This window comes from Xiphophorus couchianus, chromosome 16, assembly GCF_001444195.1.
Source record: "Xiphophorus couchianus chromosome 16, X_couchianus-1.0, whole genome shotgun sequence".
Classification (NCBI taxonomy): Eukaryota; Metazoa; Chordata; class Actinopteri; order Cyprinodontiformes; family Poeciliidae; genus Xiphophorus; species Xiphophorus couchianus.
The window spans coordinates 8695125-8717246 of NC_040243.1; the positions used below are offsets into that span (position 1 = coordinate 8695125).

At 36.2% G+C, this 22122-nt stretch overlaps 2 protein-coding genes across 4 annotated transcripts; both read left to right on the forward strand.

The window, feature by feature from the left end:
• The first annotated feature begins 1958 nt into the window (after window positions 1–1958).
• On the forward strand, window positions 1959–6583 carry gper1 (G protein-coupled estrogen receptor 1). 2 transcript variants are annotated; one of them, XM_028041355.1, is made up of 3 exons: window positions 1959–2136; window positions 2881–3156; window positions 4177–6583. In XM_028041355.1, the coding sequence occupies exon 3, from the start codon at window positions 4601–4603 to the stop codon at window positions 5657–5659; it is 1059 nt and encodes a 352-aa protein (XP_027897156.1). In that variant the 5' UTR covers window positions 1959–2136; window positions 2881–3156; window positions 4177–4600; the 3' UTR covers window positions 5660–6583. The 2 variants fall into 2 exon arrangements, with proteins under 2 accessions (XP_027897156.1, XP_027897155.1); XM_028041354.1 differs by having other exon boundaries at window positions 3036–3156.
• A 2470-nt stretch (window positions 6584–9053) lies between these two features.
• Window positions 9054–21908, forward strand: unkl (unk like zinc finger). Of its 2 annotated transcripts, XM_028042240.1 has the most exons (16): window positions 9054–9202; window positions 9849–10058; window positions 12004–12180; window positions 12397–12530; window positions 12644–12779; window positions 12861–12978; window positions 13218–13302; window positions 14375–14541; window positions 14785–14973; window positions 15421–15471; window positions 15555–15732; window positions 15829–15918; window positions 15999–16235; window positions 16332–16519; window positions 16602–16859; window positions 17036–21908. In XM_028042240.1, the coding sequence occupies exons 1-16, from the start codon at window positions 9138–9140 to the stop codon at window positions 17189–17191; spliced, it is 2439 nt and encodes an 812-aa protein (XP_027898041.1). In that variant the 5' UTR covers window positions 9054–9137; the 3' UTR covers window positions 17192–21908. The 2 variants fall into 2 exon arrangements, with proteins under 2 accessions (XP_027898041.1, XP_027898042.1); XM_028042241.1 differs by lacking the exon at window positions 14785–14973.
• The last annotated feature ends 214 nt before the right edge of the window (window positions 21909–22122 follow it).

Consider the following 22122-nt stretch of genomic DNA (forward strand, 5'->3'; position numbering starts at 1 on the left):
AACAATGCTCCGCTGTCATTTTGTGCCCAACAGTATTTCAGAATTTTCACTTTGCTTGTTTGAAAACCATGTTTCCAAACAAGCATATCTTATTTGTATATGATATGCAAAACAAGATATGCTTGTTTGAATATCTATATCTATATAGATCTATATATTTGATGTTTAAATTTGTTTGAACATAATCAAGGCGTCAGTCTTCAGTCACACCAGCAAAAATATTCACTTTTTATGTCAGCGAGCCCTCTTGTGGACATAAGGAGACATTGCAACCTTATGTAACAATAGCAACTCAAGGCTTAATGTCTAATGTCTTAATTCATGTTAAATCGCCACAAACATGTAGCAATAACCAATTTGAAAACCTCTTCCATACCTGTACAACTGAAAATAAAAGCAACAAAAAATATACATGTTATTGTTGGGGGTGTAAAAAGTAAAAATCTGCAGTTCTCTGATTACATAAGGGTGCACATTCTTAAATTAATATTTTGCCACAGCATCTACTGATTGCTGAAAAACAACCTGTCTTCTTCAGTTCCTTCTATCCATTATACTGAATATGACTAACATAAAGCAAAGCTCTCCTTTCCTGGCTGCATTTTCCTGTTTTTGTTTTTGTTTTATTTTTCGCATTTTTCATCGCTAAAGGCATAGTTTGCAGAAAGTGTACAAAGAATCAATAAGTTCTTGTACAAGGTATTATTAGTCTGAAGAAGCGTACAAAAGACCCAGTCTTATTTATATACTATGTCACAGTAGAGATAGTTCCCATAACTGTGAAAACTGCCTGGCAACAATGATAATGCTACAAATTGATATTTCTCCAAAATTACTGAAAAAAAAAACAATAGAAAGACTGATCATGGATTTAAAGAAACCAATAGCAACACCAAAGAAGTTGGAGGAAATTCAAACAAGAACCAGTTGTGATTTAGATGTGATAGATATCCCTTTATCTGACTAAAATCTTCCCAAACTATGTGGGCAATATGGTGTCATTTATCCCAGCAGGTGTTGGAATATAGTCTGACACTGCAGCTCTGATCTGTGAGGATTAACATCTGCTTCTGTAGACAAAAGAAGACAAATAACCAAACGAACCTGCAAGTACAGTACTCGCTCTTAAAGGACAAAAAAAATCCAGCAGTGAAGTAATCTGCCAACTTCTTTATGTATTTAAAATTACTGACAGCTTTAGGTCTTATGGCCACTGGTGTGTTTCTGCAATCATTACAATCATTCCACCATTCTCTACAGACTCACTCAAGTCCTTTCAGATTGCAAGGACAGTTTTGGTAGACAGCTACTTTAGGTCTGGATCAAGATGTTCACTTGGATTTCAGTCCATCTGGGCCATTCAAGGATATTGACAGGTTGCTCCTGAAGCCACTTATTTATTATCTTTGCAGTGTGCTTTGGTCATTTTTGAAAAATCTCTCTGTTTGCCTGATACTATGTCACTTTCTAGGACTACTCGCTTAATTTCTGCTGCATAAATTAATTTCCCCATAGCATGATGCTGCCACCACCATGCTTCAAAGTACAGATGTTGTCAGTCAGTTGATGAGCAGGTCCTTTTCCCCAAAAAAACCTGATACTTGAAATGACAATAGACTTTCTGGCAAAATTCCAGCAGAATGCCATGTACCATGAAGACCTGATTGGTGGAGTGCTTTAGCCACCAATCAGGTTACCTTCTGACTAGTTCTCCCATCTCCACTAAGTACTACTGGAGGTCCGCCTACACGGCCACCTCTATGATCAAGGCACTTCTTCTCTGATTACTTAGCTTGGTTGGGGAGTGAGCTCTAGGGAGGGTCCTGGTGGTTCCAAACCTCTTTCATTTACAAACAATGGAGACCACAGTGTTTTTCAGGATGTTTAATGCTGCCAAAATATTTTTGTGTGCTTCCTCAAATTCATGCCCTGACACAATCCTGTTCCTTTGACTTCATTACGTGGTTTCTACTCTGACATGTAGTTTTAACTATGAGGTATTATATAGACAAGTGTGCCTCATTTTAGATCTTGTTCTAATAATGAACTCAGCAGAGGTGAACTCTTAATGCTTGTTGAGGATGATTGATCGGTGGAAACAGGATACACCTGATTTTCTGTGACATGACCACGGCTGTGAGTACTTACTTTTTTCAACAAATTTGTAAAAGAAAAGAAAAAAATTAAGAAACTTTTTTTCATTTGTTCTTTATCTGACATTTTGCATAGAAATTTGAATGAAAATTAATTTTGAAGTAAAATTGTAGCACAGACTGTAGAAAAGGCGACACTCTCTGAATACGTCCTTCATGCTCTGCATTTCTGCTCAACATAGCTAAAAATATCTTGGATAAAGTAGATGGTTATTGTTTGTCTGTAGTCAATGTACCCATCCTCATTAATGCCTCCCAGTTGTTAAAAAAACACCACACCTTCTGACTCCACAACAACTGGTCTCAGCGGTCTCAGTCTGGACACATAACGTAGTTAGAATTATGATGTGTTAGTGTTAGCCTGGCCTGGAGCAAAGAGCCTGCTCTGTTTTGCACTGATTGAGGGTGAAAGCTTACAGTCTACCCCTCAATCTAAACGTGACTGTTGCACCCAACATCATATTTAATTAAACATTAAATCTGACTTTTCCATCACAGCATGATGATGTACATCATGTCAACTTTTGATTTGTCATGCTAGCATATGGCTGCAAAAACAGGGGCGCAAGGCAGGTGTTTACATGGCCTTTAACACTAAAAGCTGGGCAATCCCGGTGAACAAATACAGCAAAAAATGTAAGTGGTTGCCACAGCAACACAACCCTCACAAGGCAAACTCCCCATAGCACCTACATTTTGATCAGACTTTGTTTTGTGTTATAATCAGCATGCTGAGTTCTGAAGATTGGAGCTGTTCCCTGTTCAACCCTTGTGTTGAGACACTAAAACTACAAACAGATGAAGGCAGGCAGATGAAGCATGATGGCAAAACATGGGAGTCAGATCATCTCCTGCCTCTCCCCGCCCTCCTCTCATCCCCAGGAAGGGCTGGGCCAAACGGTAGGTGGTGCAGAAGAGAAGCCTGGAAGTGGGATTTCCAAATCTTTGGCTTTCTGACTCTTCACTGGACAAGCATGGAGAAGCAATACATCCCAAATATAAAGTAAGTGTGATTAATAATAATCTCACCTTTATACGTTCTGTAGATACACAGAAAATGAAGATAGGTGGAGTTTATTTCTTGTCTTGAGAGAACTGGTCGCTTAAGTTTTAGGTTATCTTATCAGCTAGCTGTCATTTTCTGTAATAAATGTCTGGAGCTCTTAATTGCAGTTTCTCTGAGAACATTTACGTAATGGCTTTTCTTTGGTGGGAAACAAACTGAAATTACATAGAAAACTGCCCTTACAAAATGTTATGAGAGTATTTGTGTTAGAAAAAGAAATAAAAGTCATTCTACTAATATCAAAGTTCTTATGACGTTCTTGAGGTCTGTGTTCTTTGTAGTTGACCAACATGATTAACTAACATAAAGTGTGACTTTTATTTATTAAATACTTCAAAGATTGCCAAAAGGAATTAAAAAAAAAAATTACTGAATAAATATTCTATTTCCTACAACTTCCAACCCATTCATACTTTTATTTATTATTCCGGTTTTAAATTACTTCTGTGAGGAATAAATAAATCCCAGAAGACTGTAAATATCAAAGGTCATGTTTACCAAATACAAAATGATATTATGGGAAGAGTCTGTGATTTTGGGTCTAAAGATGATCCAGTATGTTTTTCAATAGAAAACAAATTTGATTTAGACTGTGTGTGTATATATGTGTGTGTGCACGCATGTGATGAATGCCGAGCTCAAAAACAAGGATTATTAAAAGTAAATATGCTTTTTTTCATTCATTTTACAAACAAATAGTCATCAAGTTGCACAGACAAGTTGGAGGGGGCTTGAACTGTCTGTATTTAAAGCAGGATTTCAATGCATCTGTTTAAGTCCAAGACATGAATGTTAATATGCTTATACAGTCTGCCTTTTTTCTACCTTATAAAAGCCGCCATCAAGTTGATTGCGAATAACGTTAATCTTTTTAAAAGTGTTGAATAACATGGGTTTGTGATTGCTGATTTTTAAATGTTTTGTTCTCTAATTACTTCCCTTGTATTGTTTCCACAGCTTAGGCGTTATAGCAGTAGCATCTCAAGGCTTTTCTCACTGAATAAAGATCCACGGAACAAAGCAGCACTCCAATCAGATGACTCAAAAGAGGAGAAAAAAAAACCCTTCTTAATCTCCCGATCCCACGTTCAACAACTGGAACAATGCGCCTCGTCCGAGGCAAAAGTCAAAGTTGATTTCGAGACATGGAGGTCCTTCTGTTTTTCATCACAAACTTACTGGCAGATGAAACTTGATGTCAATATGGGGTCAAATATCCCATAAATGTTTTACTAGCTTGACTTCTGTCAGCATGTCAATACAGCATAGATGACTTTCCCTTCAAAGAGAGAAAACTGGGAACTGGTTTGGTGTCATGATGTAGCTGCTGGATGTGACTTACATGTGGCTTTTGATCTAAAACAGGTTGACCAAAATCAGTATGGAAGGGAGGTCATCTGCTTTGATTTGGATATATAATAACACTACGGAGGAATTGAACACTTCATTCAGAAACAGCACAACAAGTGAAAACTATGAAAAATACCAGTTTTACATGATTGGCCTCTTCTTATCCTGCCTGTACACTATCCTTCTCTTTCCAATTGGATTTATTGGAAACATCCTGATTTTGGTGGTAAACCTGACCCACAGAGAGAAGATGACCATTCCTGATCTCTACTTTGTGAATTTGGCTGTGGCTGACCTCATCCTGGTGGCAGATTCCCTCATTGAGGTTTTTAACCTAAATGAAAAATACTACGACTACGCCATCCTCTGCACCTTCATGTCCCTCTTCCTCCAGATCAACATGTACAGCAGTATCTTCTTCCTAACTTGGATGAGCTTTGACAGATACATCGCCTTGGCCAGCTCCATGAGCAGCTGCCCATTGAGAACTATGCAGCATGCCAAGGTGAGCTGTGGTCTCATCTGGATGGCCTCTATCTTTGCCACCCTTCTACCTTTCACAATAGTACAGACTCAACACAGGGGTGAGGTGCATTTTTGCTTCGCCAATGTCTTTGAGATCCAGTGGCTGGAGGTGACCATTGGCTTTTTGCTCCCCTTCTCCATTATCGGTCTATGCTACTCCCTGATTGTTCGAATCCTCATGAGAGCCCAGAAGCACCGTGGGTTGTGGCCCCGGCGGCAGAAAGCTCTGCGGATGATTGTGGTGGTGGTTCTGGTGTTCTTCATCTGCTGGTTACCAGAAAATGTCTTCATTAGCATCCAGCTGCTGCAGGGAACAGCCAACCCATCGAAGAGGACTGCTACCACCCTGTGGCACAACTACCCGCTCACAGGTCACATTGTTAACCTGGCGGCATTCTCCAACAGTTGCCTCAACCCCATTATCTACAGCTTTCTCGGAGAAACCTTCAGGGACAAGTTGCGTCTCTTTGTCAAGCAGAAGGCCGGTTGGTCAGTAGTGAATCGCTTTTGCCACCACAGCCTTGATTTACACCTCTCTGTCAGGGACAAAGTTTCAGAAGTGTGATTGAAATAACTAGGACAGTTTTTAAATAAACTTACTCTATAAAATTTTTCATATTCCAGTCAGATAGTTATTCTCTTTTAGAGTTACTCAGCTTCATCCGGTTGCGCCTTAGATAATTTGCTTGCTTTATGAACAAAAAAACCCCCTCTCAAGTAGGAATAAAAAGACGAGTTTGTGTGTGTTCTTAAGAAGATAAGCTATGAGTGTGTTGAAGTGTTTCTTTTTGACTTAAAGTTGGTTTCCTTTCAAGAATTGCTGTGGCAAAGATAAAGGGAACTGATTTCTAACAACAAAGAGGGAAGCTTTTGCTCAGGATAAGTAAAAATAAGGTGTTGTATGTTGCTATCCAACATACAAACCTCCCTGAACATTTCCTGTACCATCACCTGTAAGAAATCAGAGGCTCTTTCAAGGCCGTCTCATAGAGGAAATGTTCCATCACACTGAATCTAATCAGGTTATCTATTTGAGCTACTGGAGCTGGAAGGGTCATTTCAATTACCAAAACCACATTTCCCTTCCAGTATATAAAGTAAAAATGGCCTTTAGCAAGAAGCTTACACATGTGTACCATGAATCCGTGAATTATGAGTATGCAGCCTTACAAACGCAGAACAGTCAAAGACACAGCAAATATAATCTGTATTGTCTATGCGTCTGTCTTATACAATATTCTAACTCTGTTTTGTTGAGCAGAATATCATCATATAGTCAAACTTTGCCTAGATTATTCCAAATAAACATTCACATCCCTGACTTGTTCCCACTTTTCGAGAAATATCTGCCTAAACACCTTAAAACAATGTTTTGTATGCTCTGTTGGTTATCACCTTTATTTTATTACTATTTATAGAAAATTTTAATCACTGTCACGTTTTGAGATGACGTAACCCTTGATGACCTTAATAAATTTTGACCGCATTGTTTTCTTGTTCTGTGATCTTAAATTAAAAACAAATGTTTAAACATATTGTAAAAAATTCTAACATTATTGCAAGTGAATAAAAAGCTGGCTGTTGATTTGTTTTGTCAGATCTTGTTAAGTTGAGGGTGGTGAGAAGAGGCAGGTGATGTTTGGCATGGAGAAATAAAGACTGAAAAAGCATATTTGTCAGCGTTCAAACATAGCTGCTTTTTGCAAAATAATAATGCATATTAAAAACATGAATCCACAGTCATTAAGTTTATCTTTAGCACTATTTCATAATTTATTTGCATAGTTCCATGTTATGTCTATTTATGATCTGAAGCTACTCTTTTTTTCCCTTCTTGCCAAAAAAATAAAATAGCTTGAACCGACATAAAATTTTTGGGTTAGTCGTGCAGTTCTGGACTGCTCCAATCCTCCTACCATTTATTAAAAATAATCAAGTGTTGTTTGCAGAAAAATTTGCTTACTGGTAGCAAACATTTAAACTTGTAATCCAACCAACTCAGAGTTTGAAGCTGATGCAAAATCTAAAAAAAAATTGTAGTTCTTTTTTCTGATTTCGACAATTTAAAAGTAGTTAGTGTGTCGTGCGGTAAGGATACAAAAATACTTTATTGTTTTTATTTTTTTCTCTGACTGGGAAAAAACAGTAGTCCAACCCACAAACTGTTATTCCAGCTGTAAGTGTCCTGGGAACACCATGTTTAGGATTCTTTCAGTGATTGAAAATTACAAAACTCACTGCAGTGCATCATTCTAAGTATGATTTTTTTTATAATAGAATAAATATTTCTAACACACAACAGTTTTACTGCCTTAATTAGGTCGTAAAGTTTCTGTTTTAATTTATGTACATTTTTAAGGATGTATTGGTGTAGCTGGAAAGTAATCACATTTAAAGGGTGTGCAATAATTTATAAGCACCACTGGGGATCTAGCTACAGGAAGTCACTCAACTAATAATGCAAAGCAGGTTGTCAAGGTTATTGATATGAACAGGACCCTCTGTGGTCACATGTTCAGAATTTGAGGAGAAGCAAGCCATCACATCTGCACACATGAAAACACACTCATCTGACAGGCTGTGAGAAGAGCTTGAATGTGGACTCTATGAACAGCTGAGACTACTGAGCAAGGTTAAGGGTTTGTGGCGGCTGATGTCACAGGAAGTAAAAAAAAAAAGAGTCTGAGACATTTTTCCTTCTGCATGACGTTGTAGCAAAGCAAAATGAACCAAACCTCTTAGTTTGTGTTTTAGTCTCTCAGAACTTAAAGCAGATTGTGTCTTTTAAGTATTTTTAAGATAATAGAATATTCTCTATAGAGCTGCTTCAATTATATGCCTTAACGTTGTTTTATGTGTAAAGGTTCACCTTTAAATGTTTGTGTGGAGTGTGAAAAGGTGCTAGACATTGTCAAACTGTAAACTGAGCCTGGGTGGGGTTTGTCAAAGTAATTACAACAGGGTAAGCCAGGGCTTATGCATGATTACAAGAATGTGAACCTGATGGACTTCAACAACTGAATAATAGATCCGGCACATAATTGCATTTGTATATTTAAACCACTCAGAAGAATAAGTGTTGAACAGATTGGTCTTCCAGATTCAGAAGGAAAACAGAAATTGGATGTTTAGAGGAAGTAAAGAATCTGAAGTTTCAAATTGATTTTTTCAGTAAATAGCAGGTTAAAGAAATGCAAAAACAAAATTGTTTTCTTGAAGAAAGACACTGATGTCTTTGAAGTGGAAGAAGACCAATCATCAGACTTAATCATAGTTTTTTATACACTTATTGTAAAATACCAGGTTTTCATAATACAAAAAATTGACATTTTCCACATATGCTGTTACTTACATATCCTGCAAATGCCAATTGAAAAAAGAAACATTTAACAAAGAAAAAAACACAAAAGGTAGAAATCTACAATAATCTGATTGCATAAATGTGCGGTTTATTGAGGCATCTTTTTATTTAATTTAAGTTTAGCATTCACTGGCCTTGACAATCTGTCATCAAGTCAGATGAACCAGAAATAAATTTCAGGTGTACTGGCAGGATTTGGTTTTACATTTGCTGTCTTTCATCCTTTAGCTGATGAACAACAGAATCCATTATTTAATATGCTCCATAACACCATGAAGACATTCACAAATAACTCTATATTAATTATTATTTTCAAATGAGGCTGTAAAATACTATTGAGTCAAATAGGAAAATGTCACGTGATAAATTGAAAAGTAACTCAGCAACTCAGACATGATAATTCATCAGGTCGTGTGATTTAAACAACTCAGGCAACTTTAAGCAATTTACGTAACAACTATTTATTTATTGAGCTATAAATAAATACGCTTTCCAAATATGTCCACTCAAAGAAAAAAAAATAATTTCCACCCTATTCGGTAGCAATAAAAAGAAGCTTTCTGATGTTTTTCTGCGCTTCCTTACGTCCGTATCTCCGTTTGCAGTGTTGTCGTGTAGGCGGACATGCCTGCAGACGAGCAACAGATCCGAGCGCATGCGCACTTCTTTGTTTTGACTGAAAATGCCGTCGGTTTCGAAAACGGCGGCCAATGCGTCTCCTCAAACCGAGAAACCTACCCACTATACGTGAGTAATGCTGCTGCGAAGTATTGGGGAAAATAATTGTTGTAAAAAATGCCAGCTGGGCATGCACCTTTACGCGTTTGCACGCCTGGCCTTCCTCAACTCTCGAATGTGCGTTCAAAACATGGTGCTTTTCCTGGCTTTGTGACTGCCTTACGTTACATGGCAAACAACGACTGCTAACAACACCAGCGCCAAGACAGGGAAGACGGACGTATTCATTTGCTTTGCTGCCGAACAGCCCGTTGTTGGATGGTTTACGTTTTTGAATCGAGTTTTGAATGATGTATTAAGCATTATTCAGACTTCTCGGCTTGCTAAATGATTAGCCAAGAACTCGCTAACCATTCTGCTTGTAAATAGCTCGGCCTTATTTTAAGTTCCTTCTTTCTACGCACAGTTCTAGACGTACGCTCAGATGTTGTGAACAAGTGCTACGTGGAAAACAATGCGTAGCTGGCTCTCAGAATAGCGGAGCCAACGTTAGCGACCCAAAATACTCTGTAGTAGTAAGCTACAGCACGACCAACCAAACACGACGCATCGCTGTGGTTTTCCCTTTTGCTTTCGTCCACTCGGTGGTGACTGGAAAGCCGTTCTTAAGCTCGTCTAACGAGACTACTTTGGTTTGTTCCTCTCGCTGCCGCAGATACTTGAAGGAGTTCAGGACGGAGCAGTGCCCGTTGTTCCTCCAGCACAAGTGTACGCAGCACAGACCCTTTACTTGCTTTCACTGGCATTTTCTAAACCAGCGACGAAGGCGACCCATCAGGAGAAGAGACGGGACTTTTAACTACAGCCCCGACGTGTACTGCACGAAATACGACGAGACCACAGGCATCTGTCCGGATGGAGATGAGTAAGTCTCCGTTACAATAAACACCAAGTTGCAGAGGTGGGAGTGTCCGTTTCATATGTGGAAATAGGAGTCCTTTTGACCACATCCTTAAATCAATTTTATTTGTAAATCGGCTGTTTATTTTTGTTAAATGGGCATAGATTCTGTTTGAAGATTCAAAGAGTGAGCTTTTACAAATTATCAAAGTTATCAATACAGGTTGATGTTAAAACAATCTTTCTGAAAGAGTATTATTAAAACTGCATAATGTTATGTTTGCATGCAACTACACTTTCTTAAAAGATCAAATTCTGGGGTTGTGAATGTCCCTACATTTATAAATATTGAAATCTGTGAAATGTCATAGTGAAGTGTGAAGTCATAAAAATATTCAATTTCAGAAACAATTTTAGATTTTGTAATGGAAAGTTTGGCAAATGATATAATAAAAGTTTTAAGAGAAATGCCTTCATATGTTAATGATGGTCATTTTATTTAGCCAAAATGTCACAATCCTTACGTGGAATACATTTTCCCCATTTAAAAACAATGATGGAAGAACATTATCCCTTAAACAAAACAATGTTCTCTTTACTTTGTTTTACAAATTCAGGGTTATAGTTTCATTTTCTTAATTCAGATAAAAAATTTAAAAATACTTGATGGAATCTGGACTCTATAGGGACTAATTAAGCACAAGCTTACTTATTAAAGCAGCTTGTACTACTAAATGAAACGCAGTTTTATCTGAACAAACCTTTAGCAATAAGCTTGTGTTATATTGCAAACAGGAATTAAAAAAAAGTTAATTGAGAATAGTCTCTGTCTTCCAAATAGATTATTGTGTGTTATTTACAATGACACAAAAGGTTTTCTATTCACTTTAAGTAATCATTGTAAATTGTCAAAACCCAAGCCCAAAACTGGAAGTAAAACTGTGATTTGTGCCCACTATTAGTTTTTGTTGTATAGGTATTTGAAAATGTGAACTGAAAGGTGATGAATTTGTTTAAAAGTAAAAAAATTCTTTAACTACATCAAGCTGTTTTTGTCAGACGTCTGTCAGGAAGGTCTGCTTTAGATGTTGTCAGGACATCCAGATCCATGTACATAACCCTTGCAAAATGACTACACCCTCTATTGGGGAAAGCAGACCTTTACTATGGGAAAGAATGCATAAAAGGCACAATAGAGCAATACATATGCTGCTACAGCCTTTATTATGCTTTTCCAGCTAAACTGATGAAATTGTTCTCAAAACATCACATTTTCAAAAGTGCTACTTTCCCACAATGCTGTTTACAGTAAGATGTGTATTTATCTTCATTCATTTCCTTGTAAACACATTTTGCTGTTTGCTAAAACAGAGGAAAATATCTGCTAAATTCTTATTTTAAGGGTGTAGAAATAGTTTCAGAATTGCCTGCTAAAATGACTCTGTAGAGGAAATTTTAAAAGGGCTGACAGTGTCTCACCAATTAGTGCAGCTTTGCTCTATGACAGTTAATTAAGAGCAACCAATAAATTAACTGAATGTTAATTGATTGGTTAACATTCAGTTAATGAAAAATATACAGTACACTGCAATCCTTACAGTTCCTGCTCTGTATTAAAAGCTATTTTCGTATGACCTTGTGTGTTGCTATAGCAACTCTAGCTCAAGAAAGAAAAAAATTGGTTTATTCAATAGGCTTGCTGGTCACACATTTCCTTAAGCTTTAAAGCACAATCTGTTGGGAAAAAAATCTGCAACTAGAATAGTTTCTTCCATTTATGAAGATGTGAAGTCCCTGTACATGAATGAATGATTTTGGTCTTTCTATTAATTATCTTGACAAATTATGTTTTCCTAAAGTTGCAGACTCATTTTTCTCTTTGCACTTGCAGTCAAGTTGTTCTCATGAAAATATTTTCATTTCAACTAGTTGATTAAATATCTGAATTTTCTGTGCGCTTGCTTTCTTAGTTGCCCATATTTACACCGCACCACTGGTGACACAGAGCGCAAGTACCATCTACGATATTACAAGACTGGCACTTGTATCCATGAGACGGACGCTCGAGGGCATTGTGTGAAGAATGGCCTCCACTGTGCTTTTGCTCACGGACCACATGATCTCCGACCTCCAGTCTATGATATCAGGTGACGTGTAAAGCAAGTGATGACCTTTTCTCATGTGCACAGTGCAACAAGAAAACCCATTTTTGCGAGGGAAAGGAATAACATTAAAATGTTAAAGCAAATAATATTTGAAGAAAAAAAGATATTTCTGTTAACAGTTGTCTTTCACAGCGTATGGAATACTTGTAGTATTCTTTTAAGTTATAAGAGTGAAATAGTTTTTTTCTTTGTTCACAGAGAGATACAAGCACAAGAGGCCCTGCAGAATGGCCAGTTGGGATCTGGGGAAGGCATCCCTGACCTGCAGCCTGGTGTACTGGCCAGCCAGGCTATGATTGAAAAAACTCTGACTGAAGATCCCCGATGGAAAGGTGAGTATCCCCCACTTATATGGAGTAAGGTTACAATAAAAGCCCACTTTAACTGTAAATGATCAAACTTGACATAATATAGGAGATTGAACCTTATTTTTCTCCTTTTGCAGATACCAACTTTGTTTTAGCCAATTATAAAACAGATCAATGTACTAAGCCACCAAGACTATGCAGACAGGGCTATGCGTGCCCCCATTACCACAATAGCAGGGATCGAAGGCGAAATCCAAGAAAGTTTAAATACAGGTGAGCAGCTATTTATTAACAGTGAAAAGATTATGGTGTGTCCCTATTGGCATTGAAACGTTTCTGATTCTGGTCATGCAGGTCAACTCCTTGCCCTAACGTGAAACATGGTGATGAATGGGGTGAGCCATCAAAGTGTGACAGTGCAGACAGTTGCCAGTATTGTCACTCTCGCACTGAACAGCAGTTTCACCCAGAGGTGAGTGAGATGTTGTTTTAGTCAGTTAAAAGAAAATTGTTTAGTTCATTAAAATATTTGTGAAACTCCTTAATATCAAAGAGTTTATAAGTTTAGATTCTGCCAGCAATAGTTCTTGTATCACAAATAGTATGTGTCACAAGTTTTGATTGTGACACATACTTGAGATTGTCTAATCAAGTTTGTTTTTGTTTTGCATTGTTAATATTTGATTGTTGTTTTTTTTTACTTTGTTCCAGATCTACAAATCCACCAAATGCAATGATAAACGGCAAACAGGATATTGTCCTAGAGGACCATTTTGTGCATTTGCACATGTAGAAAGTAAGTATAACTTTAGGACGTTAAAATTACTATTATTATTATTTTAGAATGGGATTAGCCAACCTTATAATCTGTAAAACTAGACACTATGCATGGGCCAGTTACTGCCCTTAAAAAGTTTAAAAAGCATTCAAGTTTTCCTTATACCATTTTCATGGTTTAAATCTCTCTTAATGAGATTTAATGAGTGACCAGAATTTTTTCAGAATGTGTAACCTCAGTACTCCTTCTCAACCTGTTGCACACTGGTGGTCAGCTGGCTGAAAGAAGACTACTACACGTTTCTCATACAAGTGTATGTATTAGTCAATCACAGCCAAACTTGTGTTTGGCTGTTTGGAAAAAATGCCCACTCACAAAAAGAACAAAAAAACATGGACGCTGTGGGCATTGAACGTTGAAGATTCTGGATGTGCATCTATCCAGAATTTAGTTTTTATGCTCCTCTAATCTGGAACAAACTGCTGAAACACTGAGTTGTTTAGAGTTAAAATTGTTTAGAGCTGCCTTGATTGATAAATACTGCAACTTGGATTTATTCTAGTCTGGATTGCAGCTTTTCATTACTTATCTTTATTTTGCCATTGCAACTAATTTTTTTTGTTTGTGCTATGTTTTTATTATGAAAACCACTTTAAATTGCCTTGTTGCTGAAAAGTGCTTTACAAATAAACTTGACTTACTTCGGCTGATAGTAACATTGTGTTAGAACTAAATTTGAATTCTGGTCAAATTTAAATGAAAGAGCTTAGATAGCTTATTCATAATATATTTTGGTGAATAACTTTATACCATGATTCCAAGTAGGACATTAAAGATGCGCATGATAAACATTTCAGGGTAATCCCAAAACTAAATTAGCATACATGTGTCAAAGGTGAAACATGTTGCACTTTTTCTAGTTACATTTGTATCCCTTTCTAGCTTTATAAATGTGTGTTGCTATTTGTAACCACAATAATTCTCCACTCAACATTTTCTAGTATTTTCCAACTGTGAACAAAAGTGTGAAAAGAGCGAAAGTTTATTTTACTGACGGTTTAGATTAATGATGTTCTTTGGTTCTTTTCAGGAATTCCTTCTACAGAAGAGACCATGAGCTCGTTGCTGTCAGCAATACATTCAAGTTCACAGTCCCAGCTGGGCTCCCAGCAGTTTTCTGAGTGTTCAATCTCTGAGTGGAACAGTGGAGCTCACCCCAGCACCAACGCAACCAGTAGCAACGGACAAGTAGGACATGTATGTTTCCTCTTGTTTTCAGTTCTGTGATAGGAAAATTACTAGGCGGAATTAAGGTTCTTTATTTTTGTTTATTTCATATTTATCATACATGCCTTTTTTTCTTTTATTTTTACATTTCATTGCTCAGTCTTTACATATTTTCATTTCATTCAGCGTTGCTTGTCTGAAAAAGCAGTTTTTATTTCATTTGTTATTTTTGATCATCATTTTGTTGAAGTCATGTGCGCTTCTCTTTCTCAGGTTTCATGTTCTAGTAACGCCACTGTAACACCAAGCTCAGGAAGCGACAGTTTGTTATCCCCAGTGGGATCCATCAGCAGGCCAATACCCCTAACTAATACTAGTTTATGTTCTGAGTCCACCACATCCAGTGTCTCCCCCCTGACGTCTAACTATCCCAAAGCTCCCGGCTTTGAACGTGAGGATCAGGTACATAGAATCACTCTGTTCAGATCTAGAAAAGGATAATACCCTGCCAATTTAGGATATTTTTATAACTGGAATTTATTTTGCCTTTTGTTCACACTGTCATTTTAATTTCATTTCTTAAGGCATTTCATCTCACCTGGGTTTCAGAATACCAGAAGAAAAGTGTCAATTAAACTTTTTATAGTTTAATATTGAGCATTTTTGAATTTTATGTAAGCTATTTTTACTGTGACAGCTGAAGAGTTGTACATTTAAAATTTTGCTTAAATGGTGTTAATATTTGTAATCTTATCTTGTGGTGCAATTTGAAAGAAGTCAAAAGTAAGGCAAAATATATTTTTAATCTGTTCTCTCTATATCATAATTCCTCTTAATAAACACTAGATATGTGGATGACCTCTTATATTGCTGAAGTTTGTTGCATTTGTGTCACTTGTTCATCTGTAGATTAAGAGCAAGGGACACATGGATCACAAATTGATGGACCAAGACAAGCAGGTTTGTATCTCTAACGGTTTCTACATTTTGTTTTACTTAAGAATATGATAATAAAAGCTGTGCTTTCTGTGTTCGACTTTTAGACACAAAACACTGTATTCTCTGTGGGGAACCCTTTGGCATCAAGTTTTACCTCCAGCATAACATCCAGCTTGGCCTCTAGTATTGGCTCGGATAGCTCTTCACCCACCACCTTATCAACAATGAATGCAAAAGCTACTCCATTCTACCCAGGAAGCAACACAGTGGAGTCTGTCATTGGTAAGTGTGTGCGTAAAAGGTAAAGACGGGGAGAAATTGTACCCTTTTTTGGTTTTGTTTTAAATTGTTAATCTGATTTATATTGTATCCCATCAGGGTCAGCGCTGGACCTCAAGTTTAGTGACATCAACGTTGCATCTCTTGAAAAAGAACTAGAGGAACAAGAGGGTGGTTTAGGACTGACAAGTAAGGCGTGTCTGTTTAAGCAATCTGTTGGCTGTTGGATCAAATGGCTGCTAATTCTCTGACTCTTCGTTTTCCTTTAGGTCACAGGGTGCTTGGTGGATCTGCTCCTGTCAACATTCCAGGGTCTCTGGCGCGTTCGTCCTCGTTTAATTCCTCATCATCACTTTCCACCTCTCCGCTAAGCTCCCTCTCCCAGTCGCTGTCACAGTCTTTGCTGTCTGGGACCGTTTCCCAGCCAAATCAGCCTTCAAACATGCTGGCCAAACAAGAACATGGCTTACTGGGAACACCCACCTCTTCTTCCCAGAACTCTCTGGGTAAGCTGGTTGCGGTAGATACTTTGTCTCAAGTGGATTTGAGAACATTCAGCATTTGTTAGAAACTTTGATAATGTTTAACTATGCTTTTTTTAGGCTTAAATGGAGGAGCTAGCAACATTTGGGACTTTGTAAGTGGCAGCTTCTCACCAAGTCCTTCCCCAGTTTTTAGCACCCTAACCTCCACTACCAGCAATGCGGATGTGGCACGTCTTTTTAGAGAGCTGGACGAAGCCAAGAGGAAGATCAAGCAATGGGAGGAGGCCTGGCATCAAGTCAAACAAGTAAGTATGTGTTAAATTAACTTTTATTAATAGAAGTTTCTCATTGTTTTTTTTTATAACAAAATGCCTGCCTTTGTTCCAGGCCTGTGAAGCTTGTCAGAAGGATGCTCTTGAAGCAAAGGAACAAGCGAAGACCGCTGAGGCGGAGCGGCAGCTGGCAGAGCAGAAATGGGAAGAAACAGAGCGCAAGCTGAAGGAGCTTAAGGGGAACTTTGATATGCTTTGTCGCACCCCCGGAACACCTCTTCTCCGTAGTTATGGAGAGCTGGAGCAGCTCCCCTTGTCAAAGCTTCACTCTATCCAGAGTCAGCTACGTAATGACCTAGACCTTATAGATGGGGTAAGAAAGCCTAGATCTCACACATTTCATTTGTAGCAACTACGTAGTTTTGAAACGGCTCATTCAACTGTTCCACACATCCATGTCTGTCATCAAGCATGCTTCTTTTGCAAATCTACATGAGTTGTAATTTCCTGGGTTGCAGCTGATCCCAGTTCTCTTTTTCCCCCCAACAGGTAATATTTCAGCTTCAGTCAAAGAAATGTATAGCTTGCCAAAAGCATGATCGTTGCGTTGTTCTGCAACCTTGCCAACATTATGTATTATGTGAGACCTGTGCACCTAGTAATACAGAATGTCCTTATTGTAGAACAAAAATATTAAAGTGGTGATGTACAGTAACTCAAGGTACTATTTAAAGACTTAGCCCTTTGGAAAATTACTAATAGATAATGCATTTTCTAAACAACAAATTTCTTGTAGTGGTTAAAATATATTCAAATAAAATGGTGTTTGACTGACAAAACTGATAGTATTATAACTAAGGTTACATATATGGAATTCATTTATTTTTGCTCATGTTATGTACATGTTACATTAGCTCCCCGCCCATAACTCATGTCTACTATCACAACTCAGACATTTAAGTAAAAAAATATTTTATCTAGATGCATCATGCTTACATTTTGGCTAAGTTCAAATTATGATCATTCTTTAAAGAAAACAGAAGTACAATTGTGATTCACAAACCTGACCTGAGGTTTACCCAGTTTAACCAGTAAACACGGTGAGGTCTTCTCGCTCAAATCTGTGTGGATTTGTGTTAGTGGGATTAGATTTTTACTCTTTTCTGGCAGCATTTTGAAATTTGGAAGAACTTGAAGTTGCCTGGGTATATATTTGAAGGGGATGTAACTGTAGTTTTTCAGTGGATATTTTAGAAACCAGTATAAAGCTAATTTAGGTGTTTATTTACTTAGATGCATTGCTATGATCAGAATTAGCTCAACAAATATCTAGTAAATAGTAGCCTCAACACACATAGTAACTTGGGGTTTTAACATAAAATGGGCAAAACGCAAATGTTTCTTTAACTAAGAGAAATACATGTAAATTTAAAATAAATACATTTTGCTTAATTAGTCCTACATTTAAAATTTCACGGAACATCTAAAGTTTAAACCCTGAAACTGAAATAATTAGTTATAAATACACAGATTATTCTCAAACAATTACATGTATTTGATTTGAATGAATTCAAAAAACGGTTTTATGAGTATTCTGCACTAGTAAAAGAAACGCATTTAGTAGTACTGTTTAAATAAGGAGTACAACAGATTAAAATTGTTCTTCTGCAAATAAAACCAATTTGAAAAACAATAACTATTTAACCATTTTTTATATGCAACCAGTCAAACATCATTATTTTGACCAAGTTTCTAAAGAAGTTTGATTTCCTATGAAGAGCACTTTGTTAACCTGGGACTTTACTAATTGGTATATAGTAATTTGCTTTAAGTTGTTTTGTAGGTATTCTATTGTCTTGTTTTAGATTTATACATTTGTTTTTTGTTGTTGTTTTTTTTACATAAGCTAATGTCTGAAGCTTCTGTGTGTACTGTGAAACATTTGAATATTTCTTGTTTCATATTGTTAAATCACAGCATGGTTCTGCATATTAAAATTTCATAGAAAAGTACTTAAATAGTTTCTACTGTAGTTAGATTTATAAAATTTTAATCAATTAAGTGCAAATTAAAACTGCATTGTAGGCATAACCAGCAGCTGTAATATCAGTAAGGCACATGCTACATGTTGAAAGCTGGTTTTCAATCAGTACATTTTGTTATGTAGAAATTAAAAAAAACACAAAAACTATTCATTAGAGAAGCATGAAATGTATTTGGTTTAAGCCTAAAGTTGTGATTTTTTTTTTTTCTTTTTGTAGGAATCTAGCCTCTTGACTTTGTCTAGAACATATCGGCCTCTGACTCTGAAGTGCCTTGCCTTAGTTTTAAAGGTTATGTATAGAATTGTCAAAAAAACACAAGTAGTCGAAGCTTGTGCACAGGTTTCTGCGTGTTTAACTTTGCAACAGTATCAACATGTTTATGACTACATGTGTATGAGTATATTCCAATATTTTAGGCCAGATTCCAGTAAGTATTTCTGCAGATTAAAAAAGAACATTTCGAACTTAAACTGTCAGTGCCTGTGTCCTGACTTCACCCTTAAAAAAAATAAAAAATAAAACCTTCATACTCTCCTCCAACTTAACCAGCCAGCAGCTCATTCCTTGGTTGTGGTGCTCTTTTGGTGCAGCTTAACTATTTGAAATTAGGTATTACGATTTTTACATTTGGGAGTATGCAAGCCTAGGACGTATGAAATTTGTAGAGAAACTTGCAAAATGCTTTTTTTTTTTTTTTATAGCAGTCTAGTTACTTATTTTTTGTGAAAGATTTCTGCAGTAAATGAAGAATTTTGAGCATGAGGCGGATTTTGCATAGGACTTGCGCTTGAGTTTCTCTATCTGAAATGACCTTCTACTGTGTAAAAAAAAAAGACAAACTTTTTATTCTTGCTTTAAAACAGTAGAAAATCATGTATCTCAAAGTACACTTTTTGCTACTTATGAATATGGGATAACGCATTGTTTACATTCTCACAAATGACAATTAAGCAACTCAGAGGAAAAATATTATTAATTTTATTTGCATTTTTATGACCATATTACAGCATATAATGCAGGCTTAACTCCTGGTATTGCATGTTATGCGATATAGCTACCACTTACAAAAAAAGTACTAAAAATGTCTGCACTGTGTCACACTGCCAGGTTATTTGTATTGACTTATAATAATGTAAGTAAGGCTTAATTACTTCTGCAAGCTTCGCTGCTACTGGAAAAGGTATTAATGTAGTTTCTTCTTATACTTTTAGATGTTTGAATGTTGTACCTCCACTCAGATTTGATTACCTATAAAAAAATCTCTTATGCATCTTAATTTTTTTTTTTTTTTTTTGATTGACTTCATTTGTAAATCCATTTGAGAAAACATTTTCAGTACTTTTGTAAGTCACTTAAAATGATGTCATTGACTTGTACTACTATAGATTGTGGGGGTTTTTATATTAATTGATTAAATTCTATCATATTTTTGTTGGCTTTGTTATCTTCTGTATACTGGATAAGGGTGTACAGTGCAGCTAATTCACAAAGTCCTTTGGTCTATTTTGTTTTGTCTGTGGAGCCAACAATACTAAAGATGTCTTGTGTGAAAATGTCAAAATGAACCAAAGTGGTGTGTTAGTAGCTGTCCAAATAGCGTGCACTGTAGAGGAAAAAATCAACCCTTGAACAGAATTGAAATAATGCTCTAGCCTTGGCCAGATAAGCTGTTTTTTATGGTAGTTGAAAGCACAAAAAATATTTGTAAGAAGGACCAACATTTAAGAGCAGCTGAAATTCTGTTTTTGGATGGATTTTTGCTTTAATGTTTATTCAGTAGGATGTAAATTCTCTTGGAGTCAGTAACTCATTTTGCTTAGATGTCTGATGGAGTTTTCGGTTTTACCAAAGACTTGCATTGATTTTTTTCTCTCTCTCTCTCCATTACTCTTAATAATTGTTTTAACTTCTGCCAGAAGTCTAAATTTGTTGAAGAAAAGAGGTAAATCACCTAGAACCTTAATAGATAAAATCCTTTCCTACCTAAATTTACTTACAAGTTTATACACAGATGTTCAAAACTGCATGAGTCCAATCCTCACAAAACATTTGGTTGATGCCAGATTTTTCTCTACTGGCTGATGTTAAGCGCAAATTCAGTGTCAGTTTAATTGTTGTCTGCAGTGAAGAAAATGTTTTGGTAAATCATCTTTGTGCTTCTGAAGTGGCCATATAAACTTCACTACAGTACTGTGTTAAAAGAAATCTTGTTTGACTTTGCTTTATCTAAATAGTTATTGAATTAGTAGGTTTGCACTTTGATTGTTATAGCAGGCCTACAATGACTGTAAGGTGCTTTCTGTGTTAATCTACATATTTTTTGTTTTATTTGTTGAAGTGATGGTCAAATTTACTTGTTTTTTTTCCCAGGACAGACAATGATTGTGAAGCATCGATGACAGATCCAGACAAAAGTTTAACTGATTTGCTGTGGGTGTCTTAAGTCTATCAAGAAATCCACTTGGCCTGTTTGTTAAAAAAAAATATTTACATAAATGGGTACTCATTTGGTTTGTGCAGCTTACGAGTCTGCGTCCCTCCCTCCTTATTTTATCTCTTAATGGACCAATTAATTTCAAACAAATCTGTGCCTTTAATAATTACATATTGTTAATTGACTTAAGAAGACATACATCCCTAATCAGAATCAAAATTTTAGTGCCTTACAATAATTTTTGTGGACCACAATGTGATTGCTTATGGTCCTGAGCATTTAGGCCATGTGAACTGAAAGGAAAATTGCTTAGCTAATGAGACTTGTTTCAGCAATTTGATTAAAAAAAAAGAAAAAAAAAATTCTCTGCCAATCTTTGTCTGTATTTGCCATAAAGGATCAACAACCCCAACTATACATAACCACTTAATTTTTCTGAATTATTTGTTCTGAATGAGGTATTTTAACACCAAAATGTCTTTATTTTTGATGTAACGAGAAGCACCAAATAGAACGACTTGTAAATGAATATTAATACATGTATCATGATGCTCTGCTCTACATTGGAATAGTTTGATCTGTGTTGCATTGTTGTTACTTGTGGTGTCTTTTTTTATTTTATTTTTCTTCTTAACCTTTATGAAAATGGAGCCAGATTTATGCAATCTTGTACATTTATATGAGTTTGATGTATGGAGCTGTTCAAATTAAGCAAAACTATTAGTTGGAAGTCAAATTAATCTAAACGTGGAACCAGCTGGTTTATGTACTCTAGAAATTTATGACATGTTATTTTAATATCAAAGCCAAGAATTAATGAATGTATTGTTCTAAATTAGATATCCAACTAATAGACTAGGTATTTTGAAGCGCAGTTAATTGATTATGATGTAGCATTTAGTTGTGAACTGCTATTCAATAAAATATATTAGAACATTAAAAATGCAAGTTTTCAAGTTTCTATTTGTCAGATTAAAATCATTTAAAGAAATATACTTTTTTTCAGGGTAACATGGGAAATTTAACAAAGACTGTGTTAAATTTAAGAAAACTGCATCTCATGTCAGTGAGTTTAGTCATTATTTATAGATTATAATATGTCCCGTCTTTGTGACAAGCTGTATGGATATGTAGGAAAATCTATTCTCATAATTGTA

Excerpts from the sequence above, each read along its gene's own strand:
- gper1 (XM_028041355.1), top strand. The coding sequence starts at position 4,601 with ATGGAAGGGAGGTCATCTGCTTTGATTTGGATATATAATAACACTACG.
- unkl (XM_028042240.1), top strand. The coding sequence starts at position 9,138 with ATGCCGTCGGTTTCGAAAACGGCGGCCAATGCGTCTCCTCAAACCGAG. Across the intron at positions 12,979-13,217 it reads AACAGCAGTTTCACCCAGAG|ATCTACAAATCCACCAAATG; the intron begins GTGAGTGAGATG and ends ACTTTGTTCCAG. Across the intron at positions 16,860-17,035 it reads ACCTAGACCTTATAGATGGG|GTAATATTTCAGCTTCAGTC; the intron begins GTAAGAAAGCCT and ends TCCCCCCAACAG.